Source organism: Zea mays, chromosome 3, assembly GCF_902167145.1.
Source record: "Zea mays cultivar B73 chromosome 3, Zm-B73-REFERENCE-NAM-5.0, whole genome shotgun sequence".
In the NCBI taxonomy this organism is placed as follows: Eukaryota; Viridiplantae; Streptophyta; class Magnoliopsida; order Poales; family Poaceae; genus Zea; species Zea mays.
The window spans coordinates 33,191,007-33,215,616 of NC_050098.1; the positions used below are offsets into that span (position 1 = coordinate 33,191,007).

At 43.6% G+C, this 24,610-nt stretch overlaps 1 protein-coding gene across 1 annotated transcript in view; it reads left to right on the plus strand.

The window, feature by feature from the left end:
- Window positions 1-1,271: 1,271 nt before the first annotated feature.
- The window catches only part of LOC118476789 (uncharacterized), a gene marked incomplete at its 3' end in the record, with an annotated part of 33,418 nt that continues 10,079 nt past the window's right edge, over window positions 1,272-24,610 (plus strand). The window contains exon 1 of the mRNA XM_035966562.1: window positions 1,272-1,409. Coding sequence (XP_035822455.1) covers window positions 1,272-1,409 — 138 coding nt within the window. The remainder of the gene's footprint in view (window positions 1,410-24,610) is intronic.

Consider the following 24,610-nt stretch of genomic DNA (forward strand, 5'->3'; position numbering starts at 1 on the left):
TAATCCCCTTCGTCTTTGCTTCTTTAACCCTAATCCCTGTCATGATCTACTTGCAGGCAGTGGCCATGAGGGACCAGGTGCCGGCGATGGAGCATCGGTATGATCCGACCTCCATTAATCATGAACTGGTGTTGATGGATCAAATCCCAGACGATGTGGACGACGTGCACGATGGTCTGGAGGATCTCTTTGGTTCCACTGCCTCTACCCCTACCCCTACCCCTACCATCAACCTCGGCGACGACAATGTCGCTGCCGAGGGCAAGGCTCTCCCAGATAGCAGTGGTGCTGCTAATGCTACTGCCTCCACTACGACAAGCACAGGTAGGAAGAGGAAATGCACGTCCAATGTCTCGGAGGACATGGATAAGATTTTCGCCACTGAAAATGGTGTTTAGGTAAGAGTAGGAGCTAGATGTCATTTCTGCAAGAAAGAACATGTTGCCCATTCTACCATTGGCACTAGTCATTTGTCTCGGCATAGGGAAAATGTAAACGGTTCCATGGCCGAACTGGGAACCAATCTATGCTTAGATATAATACAGATGGTAGTGTTTTCGTTGGGAATATAGTGCTGAAGTTGCTCGTGTTCAGTTATGTCGTTTGATTGCTAGGTTGGACCTTCCATTATGCTTTGTTGATTGTGATGCATTTGATGACTACATTAAAACTGCCCATAATCCTAGGCATTGCAATGTTTCTACACAAACTACAACTAGAGATATGGAAAAGTATTTTAAAGAAAGACATGCTATAGTTGCTGAAAAATTGAAATATGTTACTTCTGTTGCTTTAATTTCTGATATTTAGAGTGGCAATGCTAAAGAAGATTATTTATCTGTTGTTGCACATTTTGTTAACTCTGATTGGCAGTTAGAAAAAAGGATTCTTACTATGCGTCTCATTGATTGTTCCCACTCTGGCAACAACATTGCAGAGAGGATTTATGTTGTTGTTAATGAATATGAATTGAGTGAAAAGTTTTTTCCATTACCTTGGATAATGCATCTCCTAACACTAGGGCAATGGACCATCTTACACCTTTGCTATCTGCTTATGTTGGTCCTTTGTTATTGCATCAACGATGTGCATGCCATATCATTAACCTTGTTATGCATGCCACATTTGTGGAACCAAAACCTTATCTTGAATATTTTAGAACTGCCATATCATTGATGACAAATTTGGTTATGTTAGTTTGCAGAGGACTTCAAATGCTACCCCTGGTGAAGGTAAGAGCAAATATGCTTGGGATTTGGTGTTTGGTGCAGATGGCATTGGTAGCAGTTCTTCAATGGCACTGGGTGCTGGTCTGGGTGCCTTTGGTGCCAGTGCCAGTTCTTCCATGGGTCCTGAACTTTCAAGAAGAACATCTGCTAGTGCTTTACTTCATGCAACAAGCACTCATGGTATTTCTAGTTTTGAACTAGCTGCTTATCTAGATAGTGACAATGTTCAGAAGTTTGATGATGAACTCAATCTCCTAGATTGGTGGCATGACCATAAACTCACTTATCCTGTGCTTTCAATCCTAGCTAAAGATATCATTTCAGTTCCTGTCTCTACTATGAGTTCAGAATCAACATTTAGTCTTGTAGATAGGGTCATTGAGGAGCGGTGTCGTCGACTTGGCTTAGGAATTTTTAGGGGCCTTCCTCTTCCGAAGGTCCTCAAAAACGTAATTAACCATTTGTTTTCAGCATAAGCTATTACAGGGAGCTTCGTCTTTAGGATGCAAGTCTTTTCCTCATGATGAAGGCATACGAGATGAAGATATGATCTAAGGATGATAAGAATAAACGTCGAAGCTATCGCTAGATTGATAGCTTTGGCCTGTAATGGAGATGAAGTATGATGATGATGCTGACTGAAGGGGAAAAAGACTACTTAGTCCTTAATGACTTATATTACAATCATAAGTGAATATCGAGGACATAAATGTACTTTTACTCGGACTGTGTCCCGTGCCTATAAATAGATGAACAGTAGCACTGTTGGGGACTTGTTCTCAAATGCTATGAATTAAGAACAAGGCAACATAAAATGTTAAATATTAATGTCCTTCATCCGCTGAAGCATTATCTCCCCCAAGGGTTTAATGAACTTCGGACGAAGGCCATGAATAGAATATCGCGAAGGTTACACCTTCGTGATCAGAATTACAAAATAAAATGAAATAAAAAATAAAACATGAAACATTAAAGAAAGATGTACCAAAAATAGATAACATTATTCACATATTTTATTATATGAACCTAAATATCAAAACATAATGTTTAGGTACATTTATACCTTCGCCTTGGCAGAAAATAATAATTCCCGGGCAATGTGTTTGCAATTACAGGATCGCGTGAACAGTAAAGGAATACTGTTCACTATTTATAGGCACAGGACACAGCCTGTAAGGAATTACAATCATACCCCTTATAAAAGTTTACAACAATGACTCAGACCCTTATGGACTAAAAGGTCATTCCATCTTTAAGTCGGTTCGATCCTTCATCTTCGGATACGCTATAACACCGAAGCTTCATGAGTGGTAGCTTCGGCATCACGTATAAGCAGCTTTTGCCGAAGCTGTTTCTCCCTGCAGGACCTTCGGCGACGAAGCATGGTCCCAACAGTAGCCCCTTCGCGGTGCTAGATCGTTTTTCGTAATGAGCTTGATCCGTGAAAAAAGTCTCTTAGGCTTCGGGGAGCCGAAGGTCCGAAAAACACCTTCCCTAAGCTCGTTGCTGAGAAACGATACAGTTTTCGAGCGCGGAACGGTCCCACCATGCAGGTTCACTTTCTCGGTTTTTGCGGCCCACCGTTCAGTGGGTGCGAGCGACTGTTTGTCCGGTGTAAAAATCTTGACGATTCACCTTCTTACCTGCAGCACTATATAAACAGACAGGTAGGTGTGAAGTTACCACAGCATTCATTGCTATTGCACTGTTTTTGCTGCCAAAAATTTAACCATAGCCGAAGCTTGACTTTTGCATTCAAACGAAGCTCCAGTTTGGATTCTGCTTCGTCACGAGAAGAGCCTCGGAAAAAAGGTTATTAATTTCCAAGGAATTTTCATAAAATTTAAAATCAAATGGTGAGAGTACGTTCCACTGCTAGGGTTGAGCGTGATGGAGATAAGACCGAAGCCGCTGAAACTGTTCCGATTTCCGAAGCAACGAGACGTTCTGGGCTGGTTTCATCAGAGGACACACCTGCTGCCGAAGCAACACAAGCTGATGTTGAAGAAGCTGGTTCTGAAGATGAGTACAACTGCGGGATGCCAAGTAAACCTAGTCATTTGGACTTTGGAAAGTCCACAATTTCTGAAGCTGATCTTCCTAAAATGGTGAAAATGGGTTATTTTAGTGAGGCCAAGAAGGAATTAATTCGTTTTGGTGGAGAGGAAACTATCCCAAAGCCAAGAAAGGACGAGGTAGTAGTCTTCAAAAGTTTTCTTAAAGCTGGTCTAAGGTTCCCCCTGAACAGGATGATTGCTATTGTACTGAAGAAGTTTGGGATTTACCTTCATCAGCTGACCCCCAATGCTATTGTTAGATTAAGTGTTTACATTTGGGCCCTTCGTAGCCAGGGAGTGGAACCGTTCGGTGAAGGTTTCTGCCGAGTTCATGAACTACACTATCAGACTAAAGCCAGAGGAGATGGTCTGCACGAGAATTTTGGCTGTTACAACTTCGCTTATCGTAAGACTTCGAAGTTTCCAGTAATAAGCTACCGAAGCAAATGGCCAGCCGGATGGAAGTCTGAATGGTTTTATGTTAAAGTTGATGAAGATGAAGATAAACTGGTCCAGAGCCCGCTAGAATTATCCTTCGGAGAGACGAGGCCCCGATGCAACATGATAATGGGAAGCCCGAGTCAGACTGCTTTGGCTGAATTTCGAGTGATTTCAGATCATATTGGCACTAGAGACCTAGTGCAGGAATTTTTGGCTTTTAAGGTGTTCCCAACACTGAGGGAGTGGGAGATGTCGAAGCTAGAAGGAGAAAAGAAGAAGGGGGAACTTGTTCGATTGCCTTATCACTACAAGTTTAAGAAACATTTTAAAGCACCCTGCCAAGAGTGGTTGACCACCATTGAAATTATGTGCAACGAGATCCTCGGCAATTACTCTAAGAAAGAAGATCAATTAATGACTGCAGCCTTCGGCACACGTCCGAAACGAAGATTGAATCGTGTGCTGGATGCCTTGAATTTTGATTACCCTGACTATGAGCAACTGGGCGGAGATGCCGAAGGCCCGAAGAGAAAGAGAATTGCCAGCGCCCTTGACAAAGAAGGCACCAAATTGGCTAAACAGGACAAGAAAATTTCTAAAAAACTGAGCCCTGAGCCGAAGATAGCTGCTCTGAAGAAAAGGAAAGCTGCATCCCCAAAACCAAAGACGTTGGCCCAAGAGGAGGAAGCTCCTGCAACACCTTCTGCTGCCGAAGTGGAAGAGATTCTGAAGGTAATGACTGAACCTTTGCCTACCAGGCTAAGTCCGCTAGCGCCAGAACTGACGAAGTTTTTTCAGAAGGACAAAGAAGCTTCGGCAACAGAAAGTCCCGCAAAGCCAAAAAAACGAAGAATTATCCAAGTGGCCGATGTCATTCATCAGACACCGCCACCGACGTCGGCGTCAAAAATTGTCACTGCCGAAACCACAGCCACCGGAGCCGAAACCACCGGAGTCGAAGCTACCGGAGCCGAAGCCACCGGAGCCGAATCTACCAGGGCAACCACTGAAGTCGAAGCCACCGGAGCCGAAACCGGGATCACCGAAGATCCTAATCTAGAAACCACACTTGGCGATATTGACAATATACTTCTGAGAATGGCTGAAGAAGAAGCTGCTGCGGTTGCGGTGAACATGACAACTGAAAAAGGAAAAGAGCAGATTGAAAACACTTTGGAAGAAGAAAATTTTAATTTTCAAGATATACTTGGACAAGAGTTAACAGACGCTGAAAAAGACGAGCTAAAGAAATATGCTATATCCTGCGAATACAAACCAGGGTCTCTGCTATTTGGTGGAGTGAATGAAGGGAAGCTAAGATGCCTTCAGAATCGCACCGAGGCCAAGGTTGTTAGAACTTTCTCAAAAAGTGTTGGCCTACCGAAGATAGAGGCGGACCTCTGCAGGTACCAGCGACAACATATTGCCGGTAGCCTGCTCTATGCTAATTTCAAGGTAAAAACTCAACTTTTTTTTGAATTAATATGTTTTCTAACGAAGGTTGTTTTGGCAGAGTATACTACTAAGTAAAGTGCTGAGAATGCAACAAGATCTTGAAGAGGAGAAAAACAAAGCTATCATCAAAGATCTAGAAGACAAAGTCGAAAATTATGAAGCTGCTCTGAAGAAAAAGGACTTCGTCATTCAAGACCTTGAAATCAAAGTTAAAGAACACGAAGCTGCCTTGGAAAAGAAAGACTTCGTTATTCATTCTATGGAAGGTTCACTAGCTGAGGCCCAAGCTGAAAATGACAAATTAAACAATGAATTACTTATAAAGTCAGAAAAATCTGGGCAGGAAAAGAAGAATCTCGAAACAAGTCTCAAGACCGAAATCGAGAAGAATTCGAATTTGCAAAAATCATTGAAGGAGCTTCAGGAGAAATGCTTAGATTTCGGCAGCCGATGTGTGCAGCGTCTGAAGGATGTGTTTCACTCAATTGGAGCCAGCTCTGATAAGTTTACACCTTCAGCTGAAAACCTGCCAAGCACCTTGGAATACATGGAGGGGGAAGTTGATGCACTTGACGAAGTTATTGCTGGGCATGCTGATTTCTGCGCCCTGCTAGCTTCTCGAGGCACGACTACCGCTTTCCTGAAGGCTGGCTGCACACACGAGAAGATTGTAAATAGGCCAAACTTCAGTTTGTCACCGGCAGATTTGGTTGACATCCCAAGCCTAGCCCGAAGCATAGCAAACAGGTTTATGACCCATATTTGGATCAACGGCGGGCGAAAAATGGCTGGTGACGAAGCTCGAAGCCACCTTAAGCCAGTGAGAAACTTATACTTGTTACTTTTACCTTCTCCTTGAATTCTGCACCTTTCTCATTCCGTTTTAATATGTGCAGGATGATGAAGCTGAAGAATGACAAGCTGAAGCTTAACAGATTCTCCGAAGGACTTTTCTGCAAAAGATTCTAGAGAAATTTTTGTAATATAATTGTAAAGAAACTTATGTAAATTTGTGCATACCTTGTAATATATCTTTTCCCCTTTATCCGTGTACGATCTGCTTTGCTGTGGACGAAATTTTATTTTTGAGCCGAAGACGAAAAACACCTTCCCTTCTTTTCGTACACAACGAAGCATGAGAATTTCCTCTTTCTCCGAAGTTTTTTCCTCATAGCCGAAGCATCTGCCTTTTCTGTATGATATGATGATAATGATCCTATATATGTCTAAATGAATGTTTATGAATACAAATGTCATGATGTAATGTATCGTGCAAATGAATATCCAAATGTATATTCGAAACCATAGTCATAGCCTTCATTCCCTTGGGAATGACTCAAATCTTTTTGCCGTTTATATTTCGGTTTCACCATTTACTTTTCGGTGTATCAGCGCTGACTTTTCGCTGTAAGGTTCCCTTAGGAGCTTCTTCGCCTTTTACTTTCGGCGGAATCATCGTTTATTTTTCGCTGCAAGCCTCCCTTAGGAGCTTCTTCGCCTTTTACTTTCGGCGGAATCAGCGTTTATTTTTCGCTGCAAGCTCTGCATTCCCTTAGGAACGACTTTTGAGCTTCTCCCTGTTTTCTTTTCTTTTTCCTTTGCACTCGATGGTGCGTTCTCAGCTTTTACATTTACATCTTTAGGGGATATCGCTCTTATAGAATTGAAATAAGAAAAAGAAAAATTACATGTTGTGGCCCCATTAAAAACCTTTCTTCCCCTTTGGAAAGGAAAAGGGTACCACAAAAAAGAATAGAAAAAATTACATCACACTAAACATAATATCGCCGAAGCTCATCCGCATTCCATGATCTAGGAATGTCGTTGCCGTCCATATCCTTCAATCTGTAGGAACCAGGTCTTGACGAAGATACTACCAGAAAAGGTCCCTCCCATTTCAGCTGTAACTTGCCTACTGTCTCTGGGTTGGCTACTCTTCGAAGCACCAAATGTCCTGGTTCAATGTTCTTTAGCCGAACCTTTCTATCACGCCATTTTATTGTTTCAGCTTGGTATTTGTTGATGTTTTCCACAGCTTGAAGCCTGATCCCCTCTATAGCATCCTTTTCCACAGAGTAATCAGCTTCAGCTTCGTTTTCTGTCGAAGCTACTATTCTTATTGATCCTGCTTTGGCTTCTTCCGGAGTTATTGCTTCGTCACCAAACAATAGTTTGAATGGTGTAAAACCTGTTGATCTTGATATTGTTGTGTTGTGGCTCCACACCACTTTGATTAATTCGTCTGGCCACTTTCCCCTAGGCTGATTGAAGATTAACTTCATTACTCCTGTCATTATGATGCCATTAGCCCTTTCAACAAGTCCATTTGACTCCGGGTGCCGAACTGGTGCAAAATGGATCTTCGTGCCAATTTGTTCACAAAACTCTCTGAAAGCTTCTGAATCAAACTGCGTTCCATTATCCACAGTAATAGCCTTCGGCACTCTGAAACGACAAACAATATTTTGCCAGAAAAACTTTTGAATAGTGACAGAAGTTATTGTGGCTAAAGGCTTTGCCTCAATCCATTTAGAAAAATATTCCACTGCCACTACAACATATCTTAAGTTCCCTTGTGCTGGTGGTAACGGACCTAACAAATCAAGGCCCCACCTTTGCAACGGCCAAGTGGGTTGTATTAACTGGGTTAGAGACGAAGGTTGTTTTTGATCTCTTGCACATTTCTGACAACCTTCGCACTTTTGGACTAATTCCGCTGCATCCGAAGCTGCTTTTGGCCAATAAAATCCTTGACGAAAAACTTTTCCAAGCAAAGGCCTAGATCCAATGTGAGATCCACACAGGCCTGCGTGTATTTCCTTCATCAATCCTATACCTTCGGCTCTGGATAAACACTTGAGTAATGGAGCACAGACTCCATGCTTGTACAGCTCCCCTTCTATTATAACATATGGTCGAGCTCTTGCCTCTATCCTCCTGTTATAAGCTTCGTCATCTGAAAGAAAGTTACCCTGAAGGAAAGAGATGATCTCAGTTCTCCAGTCTTCACTATAGACATGAGATATGTTGAGGACTGCTCTTTCAAGAAGTTCGACCGAAGGTGCTTTCATTGTTTCAAAAAATACTTCCGAAGGTAAGGGCAGCCCCTGTGCCGCTGACTTGGCTAATAAATCAGCATGTTCATTTTCTCCTCGAGGAATATTTTTAACAGAAAACCCTTCAAAGGAAGCCTCAATCCTTCGGACCGTGTCTAAATATTTCTCAAGCTTCGGATCTCTTGCTTTATAACTTTTGTCAATATGACCAGAAATAACCTGGGAATCAGTTTTAAGAACCGCCCTTCTAATTCCCATTGCCTTTAATTTCCAAAGACCCAAGAGCAAAGCTTCGTACTCAGCAATGTTATTTGTGCAATTGAAATCAAGTCTTGTTGCATAACAAGTTTTAACTTTGGAAGGTGCGACCAACACAGCAGCTGCTCCTGCTCCGAAGGTTCCCCAAGAACCATCGCAAAATACTGTCCAAACTTCGGCATCTTTACTCGTTTCTTCTTCCTGAGCCCCTGGTGTCCAGTCAGCAATGAAGTCTGCCAACGCTTGGGACTGAATTGAATATCTATGCACATAATCAATGCAAAATTCATTGAGTTCCGCAGCCCATTTTCCAACCCTTCCAGTAGCTTCTCTATTTCTCATAATATCCTTCAATGGTTGTGAAGAAGGGACAATTATATTGTATGCTTGAAAATAGTGCCGAAGCTTCCTAGAGGCCATCAAAACAGCATACAACACCTTCTCCAATTTTGTGTAATTTTTCTTTGATAAACTAAGAACTTCGGATACAAAGTATATTGTGGCTTGCTTTTTGACTTGGCCTTCAAGCTTCTCTTGGACAAGTGCTGCACTTACCGCTGAGTGCGAAGCTGCCACATATAACAATAGAGGAGCCCCTAGCGTTGGTGGAGTTAGTGTTGTTAGGTCTATCAAATATTGCTTCAGCTCTTCGAAGGCTTTCTGCTGGACTGGTCCCCATTGAAAAACTTCGGCTGACTTCAGCACTTCGAAGAATGGTAAATTTCTTTCTGCTGATCTAGATATGAATCTGTTGAGAGATGCCAGTCTTCCTATCAATCTTTGAGCCCCCTTCTTTGTACTTGGTGGTTCCATTCGAAGGATAGCTTCGATTTTATTTGGATTAGCCTCAATCCCTTTTGTTGAAACTATGCAGCCAAGAAATTTCCCTTTCTTCACTCCGAAGACACATTTTTCTGGATTCAACTTTAAACCGGCCTGTCTAAAATTAGCGAAGGTCTCCTGCAGATCAGCAATGTGATTTTCTTGCTTCGTGCTTTTTACAATGATGTCATCAACATAAGTTAGCACATTTCTGCCTATCTGAGAATGAAGAACCTTCATTGTCATTTTGCTGAAACTTCCTCCAGCATTCTTGAGCCCCTCAGGCATCCGAAGGTAACAATATGTTCCACTAGGGGTTATGAAGCTGGTTTTTGGCTCATCCTCCTTCTTCATCCAAATTTGATAATAGCCTGAATAACAATCCAGCAGACTCATAAGCTCTGATGAAGCTGCTGCATCAACTAGGGAATCTATCCTTGGCAATGGAAACTCGTCCTTCGGACAGGCCTTGTTGAGATCTGTAAAATCAATACACATCCTCCATTTACCATTGGCCTTTTTTACCATAACAGTGTTAGCCAGCCATTCTGGGTATTTTACCTCTCTGATAACTCCAGCACTGAGGAGTCTTTTCACTTCATTCCTAGCACCTTCGGCCTTATCATCAGACATCTTCCGAAGCCTCTGCTTTCTGGGTCTGAAGGATGGATAAACATTGAGCGAGTGTTCAATAACATCCCTGTTGACTCCGCAAAGATCATTAGCTGACCATGCAAAAACATCTTTGTTGTTGAACAGAAACCTTATCAAGGTTTTCTCCTGTTCTTCGGACAGTTGGGATCCCAATAGCACCTTCTGCTCTGCTATGTCATCACATAAGAGCATGGTCTTCGGCTGATCGGCCGAAGCAGCTTTCTCCCTTCTGAACTTGTATTGCTCACAAGCTTCAGCTCCATCTATGTTATGGATTGCTTTTGAGTCTGTCCAGTTTCCTTCGGCCCTTCTGGCAGCTTTCTGACTTCCATGAATAGCAATAAGCCCTTGGTCCGAAGGTATCTTCATGCAAAGATATGTTGGATGAAGAATTGCTTCGAAGGCATTGAGAGTACCACGACCAATGATTGCATTGTAAGGGTATTCCATGTCAACAATATCAAACACAACTTGTTCAGTCCTTGTGTTGTTAATAAATCCGAAGGTTACTGGCATTGTGATTTTGCCGAGTGCTACAATCTGCCTTCCTCCGAAGCCACAAAGGGGATGTGTGGCATCATGGATCTTGTCTTCGGGCTCTTGCATCTGTCTGAAGGCTTTGGCAAATATGATATCAGCCGCACTGCCTGTATCAACCAAAACATTGTGAACCAGAAATCCTTTGATCACACAAGAGATAACCATAGCATCATTGTGTGGGTAATCATTGAGCTGAAGATCCTCTTGAGATAAGGTAATTGGGATGTGAGACCATCTTGACTTGATGAAGGGTCCTTGTACCCCTACATGTTGTACTCTTCTCTATGCCTCCTTCTTCTGTTTCTTGTTAGCCGGCTCTGAGCATGAACCACCTGTTATCAGGAGAATCAGCTTCAGAGCCGAAGCAGTTTCAGCTTGGTTCTTGAACGAAGCCATCAGCTCAAAAAGTGGAAGTGAGTTCACCAGAGGTGGGCGCCAATGTTGGGGACTTGTTCTCAAATGCTATGAATTAAGAACAAGGCAACATAAAATGTTAAATATTAATGCCCTTCGTCCGAAGTTCATTAAACCCTTGGGGGGAGATAATGCTTCAGCGGACGAAGGGCATTAATATTTAACATTTTATGTTGCCTTGTTCTTAATTCATAGCATTTGAGAACAAGTCCCCAACAAGCACCGTATTGTTCACGCTGATTTGTAATCACTCTCGCATCAACACCTTCGAGCAAGCCGAAGGTATCAATGTAATACAAATTCTATTGATATTTATACATGTTCTATGGACTACAAATACAAATGAATCAATGGGATATACTTGCTATTCTCATCTCTTTGCATCCTTGCTTATCTATAAGATGATGAAGGCATGTCCTTCATGACCTTCGTCTGATGATCATTATGTCCATGGGGAGATAATGCTTCGGAAGACGAAGGTCCTTAATACTTAACAATTGTGTTGCCTTGTTCTTGATTTACAACCTTTGCGAAAAAGTGACCAACATTTGCGCCCACCTCCGGTGAACTCACTTCCACAACCTTCGGCAAATGTTTGCCTTCGTCATGTCGCCGAAGAAGGCAACAGCGCCAGGGGCTGCTTTGTAGCCACTGGACACCAATCAGGAGACGCTCTCACTTAGAGAAGCTAGGAGCTAGAAGAGAAAGGCTACCAGTCCAACACCTCAGGAGGAGTTGGACAAGGAAATCAGAGACTTAGAAGCTATACATCACCAAGTACAGAGGAAAAGGGAAAATATGCTTTGGCTAGCTGAACTTCAAAGGAAGATCGACGAAGCAGCTGAAGAAATGCGCCACATCGCGCAAGACGATCAAAGACGAGGGCCTCAACACAGAGAGCTTCGTCAAGAAACTCCAATCATCGATGATGGATGGTATGATGATCTGTACCATGGTAATTTTGCCTTTGATTATGCTTCTCCTCTGGCAGCATAGTTGCAGGCTACCACATGGCCACCTTCATACAAGCCGCCATAACTCCCCATGTATGACGGGCATTCCGACCTAAAGCAATTCCTCATGAGCTACGAAGCAACCATGTCATCATATGGTGGCAACACTTCTGTCATGGCAAAATCCTTCGTCATGGCAGTCAGGAGTGTGGCTCAGACTTGGTATTCTTCACTTCGTCTAGGAACAATTACATTGTGGCAGAAGCTAAAGGATATGCCAGTCACAAGCTTCTAGGGCTTCCAAACGAAGCCAGTGACCACTCAAGCTCTATTCTAGTGCACGCAAGACCATGAGGAGTACTTGCAGGCATACGTCTGAAGGTTCTTGTGACTCAGAGCCTAGGCGCCAACGGTGCCTAATGTAATCGTCATCGAAGCCATGATCAAGGGGCTCCGACCAGGACCGACATCACAATATTTTGCAAGGAAGCTACCACAAACCTTGGAGAAGCTTCTCCAGAAGATGGATGAGTACATCCGAGTTGACAATGATTTCTGCCAGAGAAGGGAGGAAGCTTACAGGTATTCTGAGATGACTAGGGGCTTCGGAGGAAGACTCCACCCCAGACATGTCAGAACGATCCACAATCCCAACACAAATGAACGACTTTGGGAATGCAGCAAACTTCCTACAGGCCACCAGCCCTAAGAGGCAGAGGGGGGAGGAACTTCGGAGGAAGGTTTGGTACTCAACCTAAGAGATTGTTCTGCTTATTCTGTGGGGAGGATAAGGGACACACGACAAGGACGTACCAAGTCACGATCCAAAAGCAGAAGGAGATCGCTGAAGTCGAAGCACGACAGAACCAGCTGAAACAGGTCTTGCATACTGCTTCATGATATTCGTCATATATCCCTGAGTATGTGGGCAATCAGCAACCTACGATGTCTGTTGCTTTGGCAAGTCATTCCCAAGCTTCTTGGGCTCAGTTGCCACCACCACCACCACCACTGGTGCCTACCTTGGTCCATAACCAACGGTTAGAAGGGCATCGCCAGGCACAGCAACAACACGATACTCGGGAGGAGTTTGAAGCTCGCACAGCCAACAGTACTGTGCTCGAGTCAAGGAATATCTACTGAAAGTAGCACAACGCTTCGACTAGAGAGTGTCCTAATCCAATGTATTTTTACCTTTTTGCCTTTATACTTTCTCCTCAAAAGACAATACAAGGAGGTTTAACCTTCAGCTTGATGTAATAAGTCTGTGGTTACACCATCAAGTGTGACAAAAAAGGATCAAGAAGCTCCAAAGTCGTTCCTAAGGGAATGCAGAGCTTAAATGCCACCTAAGTCAAAGGTGAAGAAGCTCCAAAGTCGTTTCTAAGGGGATGTAGAGCTTAGCTCCAAAGTCGTTCATAAGGAAATGCAGAGCTGAAATACCACCTAAGAAAAAGGTGAAGAAACTCCAAAGTCGTTCCTAAGGGGATGCAGAGTCTTATCTTTTATGTTTCGTGCGCCAACATCATTGCATCACGCCGTCACATCATATTGCATCATGACATCGCATCATACATCATTTTGTATCATCAAAAGCAGTGAAAAAACGAGGATTCCTCCTTTAGCTTCGGCAAAGACTCATGAAAGAGTATTAAAGATGCACGGTTCATGCTTGTGACAGTATCGTCATGCGAATTTTGTGCTTCCGACAATACTATTCCTATGCAACGTCTACATCAAGAATCAAACATCATACAATAGTTTCGGCAAATAAGGGGGATTTATTTCTAAAGCGTGAAAAGAAGGGAAGGTGTTTTTTCACCGCCGGCTCAAAAACGGTATGTATGAAGGTTTCACGCTTCATAAAGAAATATATTACATCAACATTCATACAAATTGTTTACAAGTGTTTCTTACAAAACCAGGAATCATGTTCAAGGACATTAAACTAGCAAAAATACAAAGTTTCAGTCTTCCCTAAAGACTTTGTCGGCAGCTTCGTTCAAAAGCCTGTCGACAGCTTCGTCAATAGCGTCATTAGCAATTTTAATTATGTCGAGTGCCTCTTTGACGGATGGGTCATCTTCAGGGTTATATGGTTCGGGAGGTGGAGAAAGCTCAGCTGCATTGAAGCACAAATATCTATCAGTGTCGAAGCTGAAAAACTTACAAAAATGAGTTATAAAGAGCATACCTATAAGTCTAGCCCACTCAGCAGCTTCTTCAGCTCTTTTGGCTTCTTCTAAAGCATCATGAGATTCTTTCTCATTTCTTTTAATAGCTTCATCAACAATTTCTCGTCCACCCTTCAGCCATACTTCGGAATAAAATTTCTCACCTAAGGTAGTAGCTTTGGCTGAAGGGTTTCTAATATCATCAGCTGAGAAGACAAAGTATGGCTGAGCTACAGCCTTAGCATGATCGCAGCCAACCTTCTCCAAGATGGACATAGCCCCATGGGCACAGCAAAGGCACAAACGTCCCCTCTATCGCTAAGAACTTCCTCGAAAGTTCGACCTCGTCGTTTATCCATTGAATGACTTCGTCAGGATTTCCACGAATAAATTTCTGCTCAGAGGAATATGCTCCAACTTTATAAAAGCTGTTCTTTAGATTTTTAGCGCATTCCATGGATATTTCATAGCATTTTTCTTGGCTGTCCGAAGCTCATCGACATTCTTCTGTGCTCTTGATCTTTCAATTTCACATATTTCGTGCTTCACCACTTCAACATTAAAGTTCTCGGTTGCTTCGGCAACTTTCTTCTTTAGCTCTTGCACCTCGGCTTCATGAGCTTCAGCTTGAGCGGAAAGCCTGTCTTCGCTAGATTTTAATCTTTCCACTAAAGAGAGTAGGATCTTATCCTTCTCAAGAGCTTCGTTTCTTAATGTAATGACCTCCGAACGAATGTTCCCAAGCGCTATTCTACAGCTCTCATCCTCTGCATCTTTCTGGGATTTTAGAGCCTTGCTTGGAATCAAGCCCTGGAAAATGAAGAGTGAACACGTAACGATGATAAGAAATACCACAAAAATAGTTTATCGTAACACAAATAGCAAAATGACAAACAAAAGTATACAAACCTTCAGGGTGTTGTAGGCAAGGCTATCTGCAAGCTGATCCTTAGTCATCGCAGACAAGCCAAGTTCAAGCTTCGGATACCCCATGTTATCCATCATTTCACGGCAAACTTTGATCTCCTTATTGAAAGTCACCTATAGGGGGGGTGAATAGGCGAAACCTGAAATTTATAAACTTAAACATGCACTAAGGTCGAGGGTTAGCGTTAGAGTTAAACTCAAGTTGCAAAGAGAGGGAAAACAAATCAACCAAGAAATAAGGTGAGCGAACACGGTGATTTGTTTTACCGAGGTTCGGTTCCAAAGAACCTAGTCCCCATTGAGGAGGTCACAAAGACCGGGTCTATTCCAACCCTTTCCCTCTCTCAAACGGTCACTTAGACCGAGTGAGCCTTCTTCCTTAATCTCACGGGTCACTAAGACCCTGCAAGGACCACTACACACTTGGTGTCTCTTGCCTCGCTTACAAAGCACTTGAGAATAAGAATGGGAAAAGAAGAAAGACAATCCAAGCGACAAGAACTCAAATGAACACAAAAATCTCTCTCTCACAAGCCACTAAGTGTTTGAAGTGAATTTGGGACTCAGAGAGGATTTTATCTTTTGTATTGTGTCTTGGAGTGAATGCTAGACCTCTTGTATTGAATGTGATCTTCAGAAAACTTGGATGCTTGAAGTTGTGGTGGTTGGGGGGTATTTATTTATAGCCCTCAACCACCAAGGTAGTCGTTGGGGAGGCTGCTGTCGATGGGCGCACCGGACAAACACTGTTCAGTGTTGAAAGGGAAATGTGCCCTTGGGCCATTTCTATAAGATTTTGGTGATTAAGTGCCCAACACACATTAAGGGAATGAGTATATGCCAAAGGGTGGACAAAGTGCAAATCAATACAAAGGTATGATTCTAGACTTAGTACATTGGTTTTTGTGTACTAACATATTTGTCTAAGTGCTAGAATCAGAGAAAAGACAATTGGAAAAGACTTGGCTCAAGCAGCCAAGACTCTGCTCAGTCTGGGTGCACCGGACTGTCCGGTGGTGCACCGGACAGTGTCCGATGCGCCAGGCTGGCTCTGGTGAAAAGGCCGCTCTCGGGAATTCGTCGGCGGCGTACGGCTAAAATTCACCGGACTGTCCGTTAAGCCAACGGTCGGCCGCGCAATCCGCGCGTGACGCGTGGCTGGGCCAATGGTCTGAAGGGGGCACCGGACTGTCCGGTGCGCCAACGGCTCCAAGTCTTCAACGGTCGGCTGCGCCAGAATAGGAAAGAAATCCGCACCGAACAGTGTCTGGTGGTGCACCGGACTGTCCGGTGCGCCAGTCGACAGAAGGCAAGAATTGCCTTCCTGGAATGCTCTCAACGACTCCTAGCTGCCTTGGGGCTATAAAAGGGCCCCCTAGGCGCATGGAGGAAGACACCAAGCACACTTTGAGCATTCTTGATCATTCTCACTCCGACTTTGCGCACTCGTTTGACATTCTTAGTGATTTGAGCTCCGTTCTAGTGGTGAACTTTGTGATACTCATTTGAGCTCAATTCTTGGCTGTGTGTGCGTATTTGCTGTGGATTTGAGTGTGTTGCTTCCCTCCCTTACTCTAGTGCTTTCACTTTGATTCTTATTGTAAGGGTGAGAGACTCCAAGTTGTGGAGATTCCTCACAAGCGGGAAAGAGTAAAGAAAGAAGAACACCGTGGTATTCAAGTTGATCACTGGATCACTTGAGAGGGGTTGAGTGCAACCCTCGTCCGTTGGGATGCCACAACGTGGAGTAGGCAAGTTTTGTACTTGGCCGAACCACGGGATAAATTCTTGTGTCTCTTGTGCTTGTTCTCACTGTGTCTATTGTATTTCACAAGAGATCTCCTATAACCACTTGATTTCATTGTGCTAACTCTTAATCAAGTTTTATGGTCTTAAGTGTTAAGTTTTTACAGGATCACCTATTCACCCCCCCTCTAGGTGCTCTCAATTGGTATCAGAGTCGTTCTCTTCAAGAAAGCGTTCTCTTCAAGAAAGGGACTAATCGCCCGAAGAGATGGATCCTAAGGGAAAGGGGATGGTGGTCAACGACAATGAGAAGGAGTCCATCTTCAACGAGCCAAGGGACGACAAAGTCAATGACTCCGGCTCGAGTCAAAAGAAGATAGATGGAAAGAAAAAAAAGGCGCATCAGGAAGGTTGTCTACTACGACAGCGACGAATCTTCCTCTTCTCAAAAGGACGACGAATACGAGGAGAAAAAGAAAACGGTTAACTCGAACTTTTCTTTTGATTACTCTCGTATTCCGCATAATTCCAATGCTCATTTGCTTTCTATTCCACTTGGTAAACCTCCTCACTTTGATGGAGAGGACTACGGATTTTGGAGTCACAAAATGCGTAGTCATTTGTTCTCTCTTCATCCAAGTATATGGGAGATAGTATAAAACAGAATGCAATTTGATAGTTCGGATAATTCTATGTTTATCAATGAACAAATCCATAAGAATGCACAAGCTACTACTGTTCTTCTAGCATCCTTGTGGAGGGAAGAATACAATAAGGTGAGCGGCTTGGACAATGCCAAGCAGATCTGGGACACCCTCAAGATCTCTCATGAAGGGAACAACGTCACCATGCTCACCAAGATGGAGTTGGTGGAAGGCGAACTAGGAAAGTTCGCAATGATCAGGGGGGAGAAGCCAACCCAAATGTATAACAGGCTAAAGACCCTCGTCAACAAAATAAGGAGCTATGGAAGCACGCGATGGACGGACCACGGCGTCGTCCGACTTATGCTAAGGTCCTTCACTGTTCTTGATCCTCATCTTGTTAACTCTATTCGTGAGAATCCTAGGTACACCAAGATGACGCCCGAGGAAATACTTGGAAAGTTTGTAAGCGGGCGGATGATGATCAAGGAGGCAAGATACGTTGATGATGCGTTGAATGGCCCAATCCACGAGCCTCAAACCGTTGCTCTCAAAGCAACAAGGAGCAGGGAGGCGCTACCTAGCAAGGTGGCGCAAGTTGAGGCGGCCGGGCTTAATGAGGAAGAAATGGCCCTCATCATCAAGCGTTTCAAGACGGCGCTCAAAGGTCGCAAGGAGCATCCCAACAAGAGCAAGGCGAAGGGAAAGCGCTCCTGCTTCAAGTGTGGTAAAGTTGGTCACTTTATTGCTAATTGTCCCAATAATGATAGTGACCAGGATCAAGAAAAAAAGAGGGAAAAGAAGAAGACTTACAAGAAGGCTAAGGGCGAGGCACACCTTGGCAAGGAGTGGAACTCGGATTGTTCATCATCCAACTCCGACGACGAAGGACTCGCCGCCTCGGCCTTCAACAAATCGTCCCTCTTCCCAACGAGCATCACACATGCCTAATGGCAAAGGAGAAGAAGGTAAGTACTCGAAATAATACTACATATGCTTCTTCAAGTGATGATGAATCTAGTGATGATGAAATAGACTATGCATGTTTATTCAAAGGATTAGATAGAACTAAAATTGATAAGATCAATGAATTGATTGATGCTTTGAATGAGAAGAATAGACTTTTAGAAAAGCAAGAAGATCTTTTATATGAAGAGCATGATAAATTTGTAAGTGCGCAAAATTCTCTTGCTTTAGAAGTTAAAAGAAATGAAATGCTTTCATGTGAATTGTCTACATGTCATGAATCCATTTCTAGCTTAAAGAGTATCAATGATGACTTGAATGCTAAGTTAGAAATAGCTAATAAATCAACCTATTGTGTAGACCATGTTGTGATTTGCAATAGGTGTAAAGATTTTAATGTTGATGCTTGTAGTGAACACCTAGTTTCCATTTCTAAATTAAATGATGAAGTGACTAGTCTTAATGCTCAACTTAAGACTAGCAAAAGTGAATTTGATAAACTAAAATTTGCAAGGGATGCCTACACTATTGGTAGACACCCCTCAATTAAGGATGGACTTGGCTTTAAGAGAGAAGCCAATAACTTAACAAGTCATAAGGCTCCCATTCCCGCCAAGGAGAAAGGGAAGGCTCCTATGACAAATAGTGCTCAAAAGAACCATGCTTTCATGTACCATGATAGGAGATATTCTAGAAATGTTCATCATGATAGAAGTTGTAATGCTTATGATTCAAATGCCATGTTTGCTTCAAGTTCGTCCTATGTGCATGGTAGATATATGCCTAGGAAAAATGTCATTCATCATATACCTAGGAGAAATATTGCTCATGCTCCTAGGAAAATTAATGAACCTTCTACAATTTATCATGCTTGCAACGCTTCCTTTGCGATTTGTAGAAAGGATAAGAAGGTGATTGCTAGGAAATTAGGGGCAAAATGCAAGGGAGATAAAACTTGCATTTGGGTCCCTAAGATCATTGTTACTAACCTTGTAGGACCCAACAAGAGTTGGGTACCTAAGACCCAAGCCTAAATTTGCCTTGCAGGTTTATGCATCCGGGGGCTCAAGCTGGATTATCGACAGCGGATGCACAAACCACATGATGGGGGGAGAAGAAAATGTTCACCTCCTACGTCAAGAACAAAGATTCCCAAGATTCAATCATATTCGGTGATGGGAACCAAGGCAAGGTTAAAGGACTAGGAAAGATTGCTATTTCATCCGAGCACTCCATTTCTAATGTGTTTTTAGTTGAGTCGCTCGGGTATAACTTGTTGTCCGTTAGTCAACTTTGTAATATGAGTTATAATTGCTTATTCACAAATGTAGATGTATCTGTCTTTAGAAGAAGTGATGGTTCATTAGCTTTTAAGGGTGTACTAGACGACAAACGTTATTTAGTTGATTTTGCAAAAGAGGAGGCCGGTCTAGATGCATGCTTAATAGCTAAGACTAGCATGGGCTGGTTGTGGCATCGCCGTTTAGCACATGTGGGGATGAAGAACCTTCACAAACTTCTAAAGGGAGAACATGTGTTAGGTCTAACAAATGTGACTTTCAAAAAAGATAGACCTTGTGCAGCTTGTCAAGCAGGTAAACAGGTCGGAAGCTCTCATCATATCAAAAATGTGATGACCACGTCAAGACCTTTGGAGTTACTTCATATGGACCTCTTCGGACTCGTCGCCTACCTAAGCATAGGAGGAAGTAAGTATGGTCTTGTTATAGTTGATGATTTTCCCGCTTCACTTGGGTATTCTTTTTGCAGGATAAATCTGAAACCCAAGGGACCCTGAAGCGCTTCCTAAGGAGAGCTCAAAATGAGTTTGAGCTCAAGGTGAAAAAGATAAGGAGCGACAACGTGTCCGAGTTCAAGAATCTTCAAGTGGAGGAGTTCCTTGAGGAGGAAGGAATCAAGCACGAGTTCTCCGCTCCCTACACACCACAGCAAAACGGTGTGGTAGAGAGGAAGAACAGGACACTCATAGACATGGTGAGGACAATGCTTGGAGAGTTCAAGACGCCCGAGCGGTTTTGGTCGGAAGCCGTGAACACGGCTTGCCACGCCATAAACCGGGTCTATCTTCATCGCCTCCTCAAGAAGACTTCGTATGAGCTTCTAACCGGTAACAAACCCAACGTTTCATACTTTCGTGTATTTGGGAGCAAATGTTATATTCTAGTGAAGAAAGGTAGAAATTCTAAGTTTGCTCCCAAAGATGTAGAAGGGTTTTTATTAGGTTATGACTCAAATACAAAGGCGTATAGGGTCTTCAACAAATCATCGGGTTTGGTTGAAGTCTCTAGCGACGTTGTATTTGATGAGACTAATGGCTCTCCAAGAGAGCAAGTTGTTGATCTTGATGATATAGATGAAGAAGATGTTCCAACGGCCGCCATACGTACCATGGAAATTGGAGATGTGCGACCACAGGAACAAACGGAACAATATTAACCTTCTTCCTCAACAATGGTGCAACCCCCATCTCAAGATGATGAACAGGTTCATCAAGAAGAGGCGTGTAATCAAGGGGAAGCACAAGATAATCCTGTTATGGAGGAAGAAGCACCTCAAGCCCCTCCAACTCAAGTTCGAGCGACGATTCAAAGGAATCATCCCGTCGACCAGATATTGGGTGATATTAGCAAGGGAGTAACTACTCGCTCTAGATTAGTTAATTTTTGTGAGCATTACTCTTTTGTCTCTTCTATTGAGCCTTTCAGGGTAGAAGAGGCCTTGCTAGATCCGGACTGGGTGTTGGCCATGCAGGAAGAGCTCAACAATTTCAAGAGAAATGAAGTTTGGACACTGGTGCCACGTCCCAAGCAAAACGTTGTGGGAACCAAGTGGGTATTCCGCAACAAACAAGACGAGCACAGAGTGATGACAAGGAACAAGGCTAGACTTGTGACAAAAGGTTATGCCCAAGTCGCAGGTTTGGACTTTGAGGAGACTTTTGCTCCTGTGGCTAGGCTAGAGGCAATTCACATATTGTTAGCCTATGCCGCTCACCATTCTTTCATGTTATTCCAAATGGATGTGAAGAGCGCCTTCCTTAACGGACCAATCAAGGAGGAGGTGTACGTAGAGCAACCCCCTGGATTTGAGGATGAACGGTACCCCGACCACGTGTGTAAGCTCTCTAAGGCGCTCTATGGACCTAAGCAAGCCCCAAGAGCATGCAGGGTGATGACTCAAAAGTTTGAAATGTCGATGATGGGCGAGTTGAACTACTTCCTTGGGTTCCAAGTGAAGCAACTCAAGGACAACACTTTCATCTCCCAAACGAAGTACACGCAAGACTTGATCAAGCGGTTTGGGATGAAGGACGCCAAGCCCGCAAAGTCTCCAATGGGAATTGACGGACACGTCGACCTCAACAAAGGAGGTAAGTCCGTTGATCAAAAAGCATACCAGTCTATGATAGGTTCCTTACTTTACTTATGTGCTAGTAGACCGGATATTATGCTTAGTGTATGCATGTGTGCTAGATTTCAATCCGATCCAAGGGAGTGTCACCTAGTGGCCGTGAAGCGAATTCTTAGATATTTAGTTGCTACGCCTTGCTTCGGGATCTGGTATCCAAAGGGGTCTACCTTTGACTTAATTGGATATTCAGACTCCGATTATGCTGGGTGCAAGGTCGATAGGAAGAGTACATCAGGGACGTGCCAATTCTTAGGAAGGTCCCTGGTGTCTTGGAGTTCTAAGAAACAAACTTCTGTTGCCCTATCCACCGCTGAGGCCGAGTATGTTGCCGCAGGTCAGTGTTGCGCACAACTACTTTGGATGAGGCAAACCCTCCGGGACTTTGGCTACAATCTGAGCAAAGTCCCACTCCTATGTGATAATGAGAGTGCAATCCGCATGGCGGATAATCCTATTGAACACAGCCGCACAAAGCACATAGACATTCGGCATCACTTTTTGAGAGACCACCAGCAAAAGGGAGATATCGAAGTATTTTATGTTAGCACCGAGAACCAGGTAGCCGATATCTTTACCAAGCCTCTAGATGAGCAGACCTTTTGCAGGCTGCGTAGTGAACTAAATGTCTTAGATTCGCGGAACTTGGATTGATTTATAGCATACATGTGTTTTATGCCTTGATCATGTTCCTTATGCATTTTGTTGTTTATTTATGGTGCTCAAGTTGTACAAACAATCCCCGGACCTCACAAGTCCATTTGCAAGTGATGCACATATTTAGGGGGAGATGTGCTACAACTTGACTCTTTGGGACTAACCATGTGCTTAAGTGTTCTTAAATTAGACTCAAAGGTGGATTGAAAGGGAAAGGTGGACTTGGACCATGAAAGACTTCCACTGCACTCTGATAAGGGGGTAACTTACTCCAAGTTCATCTCCATGTCTCTTATTGCCTTTTGCTCTTAAGTGACAATTTTGGTGAGGCAATGGGGTTTAAGGGCCAAAAATGATCCTGTTTTGGTGTTTGATGCCAAAGGGGGAGAAATTAAGGGCCAAAGCAACAAATGGATCAGCTACCACTTGAGAATTTTGAAAATAGTAGAGTTAGGACTTTTGATTTGTCAAAATTCTAAATATCTCTTTTTATCAAAAGTTGGTCTCTTGCGGGGAATGGTTGATTATGGGAAATAGGGGGAGTTTTTGAATCAGTGATCAATTTCTCTTGGAATATCTTTCTCTATGCCTCAACAAGTGAATTTGACTTAGAGATAGGAAATTGTGTTTGATTTGCAAAAACAAACCTAGTGGTGGCAAAGAATGATCCAAATATGCCAAATTTGAATCAAAACAAATTTGTGTTCTCATCTGCATTGATGTTGCACTTCTTTTAGTTGCTTTTTGTTGTGTTGGCATAAATCACCAAAAAGGGGGAGATTGAAAGGGAAATGTGCCCTTGGGCCATTTCTATAAGATTTTGGTGATTAAGTGCCCAACACACATTAAGGGAATGAGTATATGCGAAAGGGTGGACAAAGTGCAAATCAATACAAAGGTATGATTCTAGACTTAGTACATTGGTTTTTGTGTACTAACATATTTGTCTAAGTGCTAGAATCAGAGAAAAGACAATTGGAAAAGACTTGGCTCGAGCAGCCAAGACTCTGCTCAGTCTGGGTGCACCGGACTGTCCAATGGTGCACCGGACAGTGTCCGGTGCGCCAGGCTGGCTCTGGTGAAAAGGCCGCTCTCGGGAATTCGTCGGTGGCGTACGACTAAAATTCACCGGACTGTCCGGTGTGCACCGGACTTTCCGGTGAGCCAACGGTCGGCCGAGCCAACGGTCGGCCGCGCAATCCGCGCGTGACGCGTGGCCGGGCCAACGGTCTGAAGGGGGCACCGGACTGTCCGGTGTGCACCGGACAGTGTCCAGTGCGCCAACGGCTCCAAGTCTTCAACGGTCGGCTGCACCAGAATAGGAAAGAAATCCGCATCGGACTGTCTGGTGCGCCAGTCGACAGAAGGCAAGAATTGCCTTCCTGGAATGCTCTCAACGGCTCCTAGTTGCCTTGGGGCTATAAAAGGAACCCCTAGGCGCATGGAGGAAGACACCAAGCACACTTTGAGCATTCTTGATCATTCTCACTCCGACTTTGTGCACTCGTTTGACATTCTTAGTGATTTGAGCTCCGTTCTAGTGGTGAACTGTGTGATACTCATTTGATCTCAATTCTTGGCTGTGTGTGTGTGTGCGCGTATTTGCTGTGGATTTGAGTGTGTTGCTTCCCTCCCTTACTCTAGTGCTTTCACTTTGATTCTTATTGTAAGGGTGAGAGACTCCAAGTTGTGGAGATTCCTCACAAGCGGGAAAGAGTATAGAAATAAGAATACCGTGGTATTCAAGTTGATCATTGGATCACTTGAGAGGGGTTGAGTGTAACCCTCGTCCATTGGGACGCCACAACGTGGAGTAGGCAAGTTTTGTACTTGGCCGAACCACGGGATAAATCCTCGTGTCTCTTGTGCTTGTTCTCACTGTGTCTATTGTATTTCACAAGAGATCTCCTATAACCACTTGATTTCATTGTGCTAACTCTTAATCAAGTTTTGTGGTCTTAAGTGTTAAGTTTTAACAGGATCACCTATTCACCCCCCCTCTAGGTGCTCTCAAGTGTCCTGTGTGCCGCCACGTCACCCAACCGTTAGGGTTCGGAGCTCGGGCGACCGTTAGAGCTTTGTCTTCTTGCGGCACCGGACAGTCCGGTGCCCCTCTTACTTCGCTGCTCTGACTTCTGCGCGACACTATTGCTCACTGTAGCTCCTGTCAGAGTCGACCGTTGCGTGA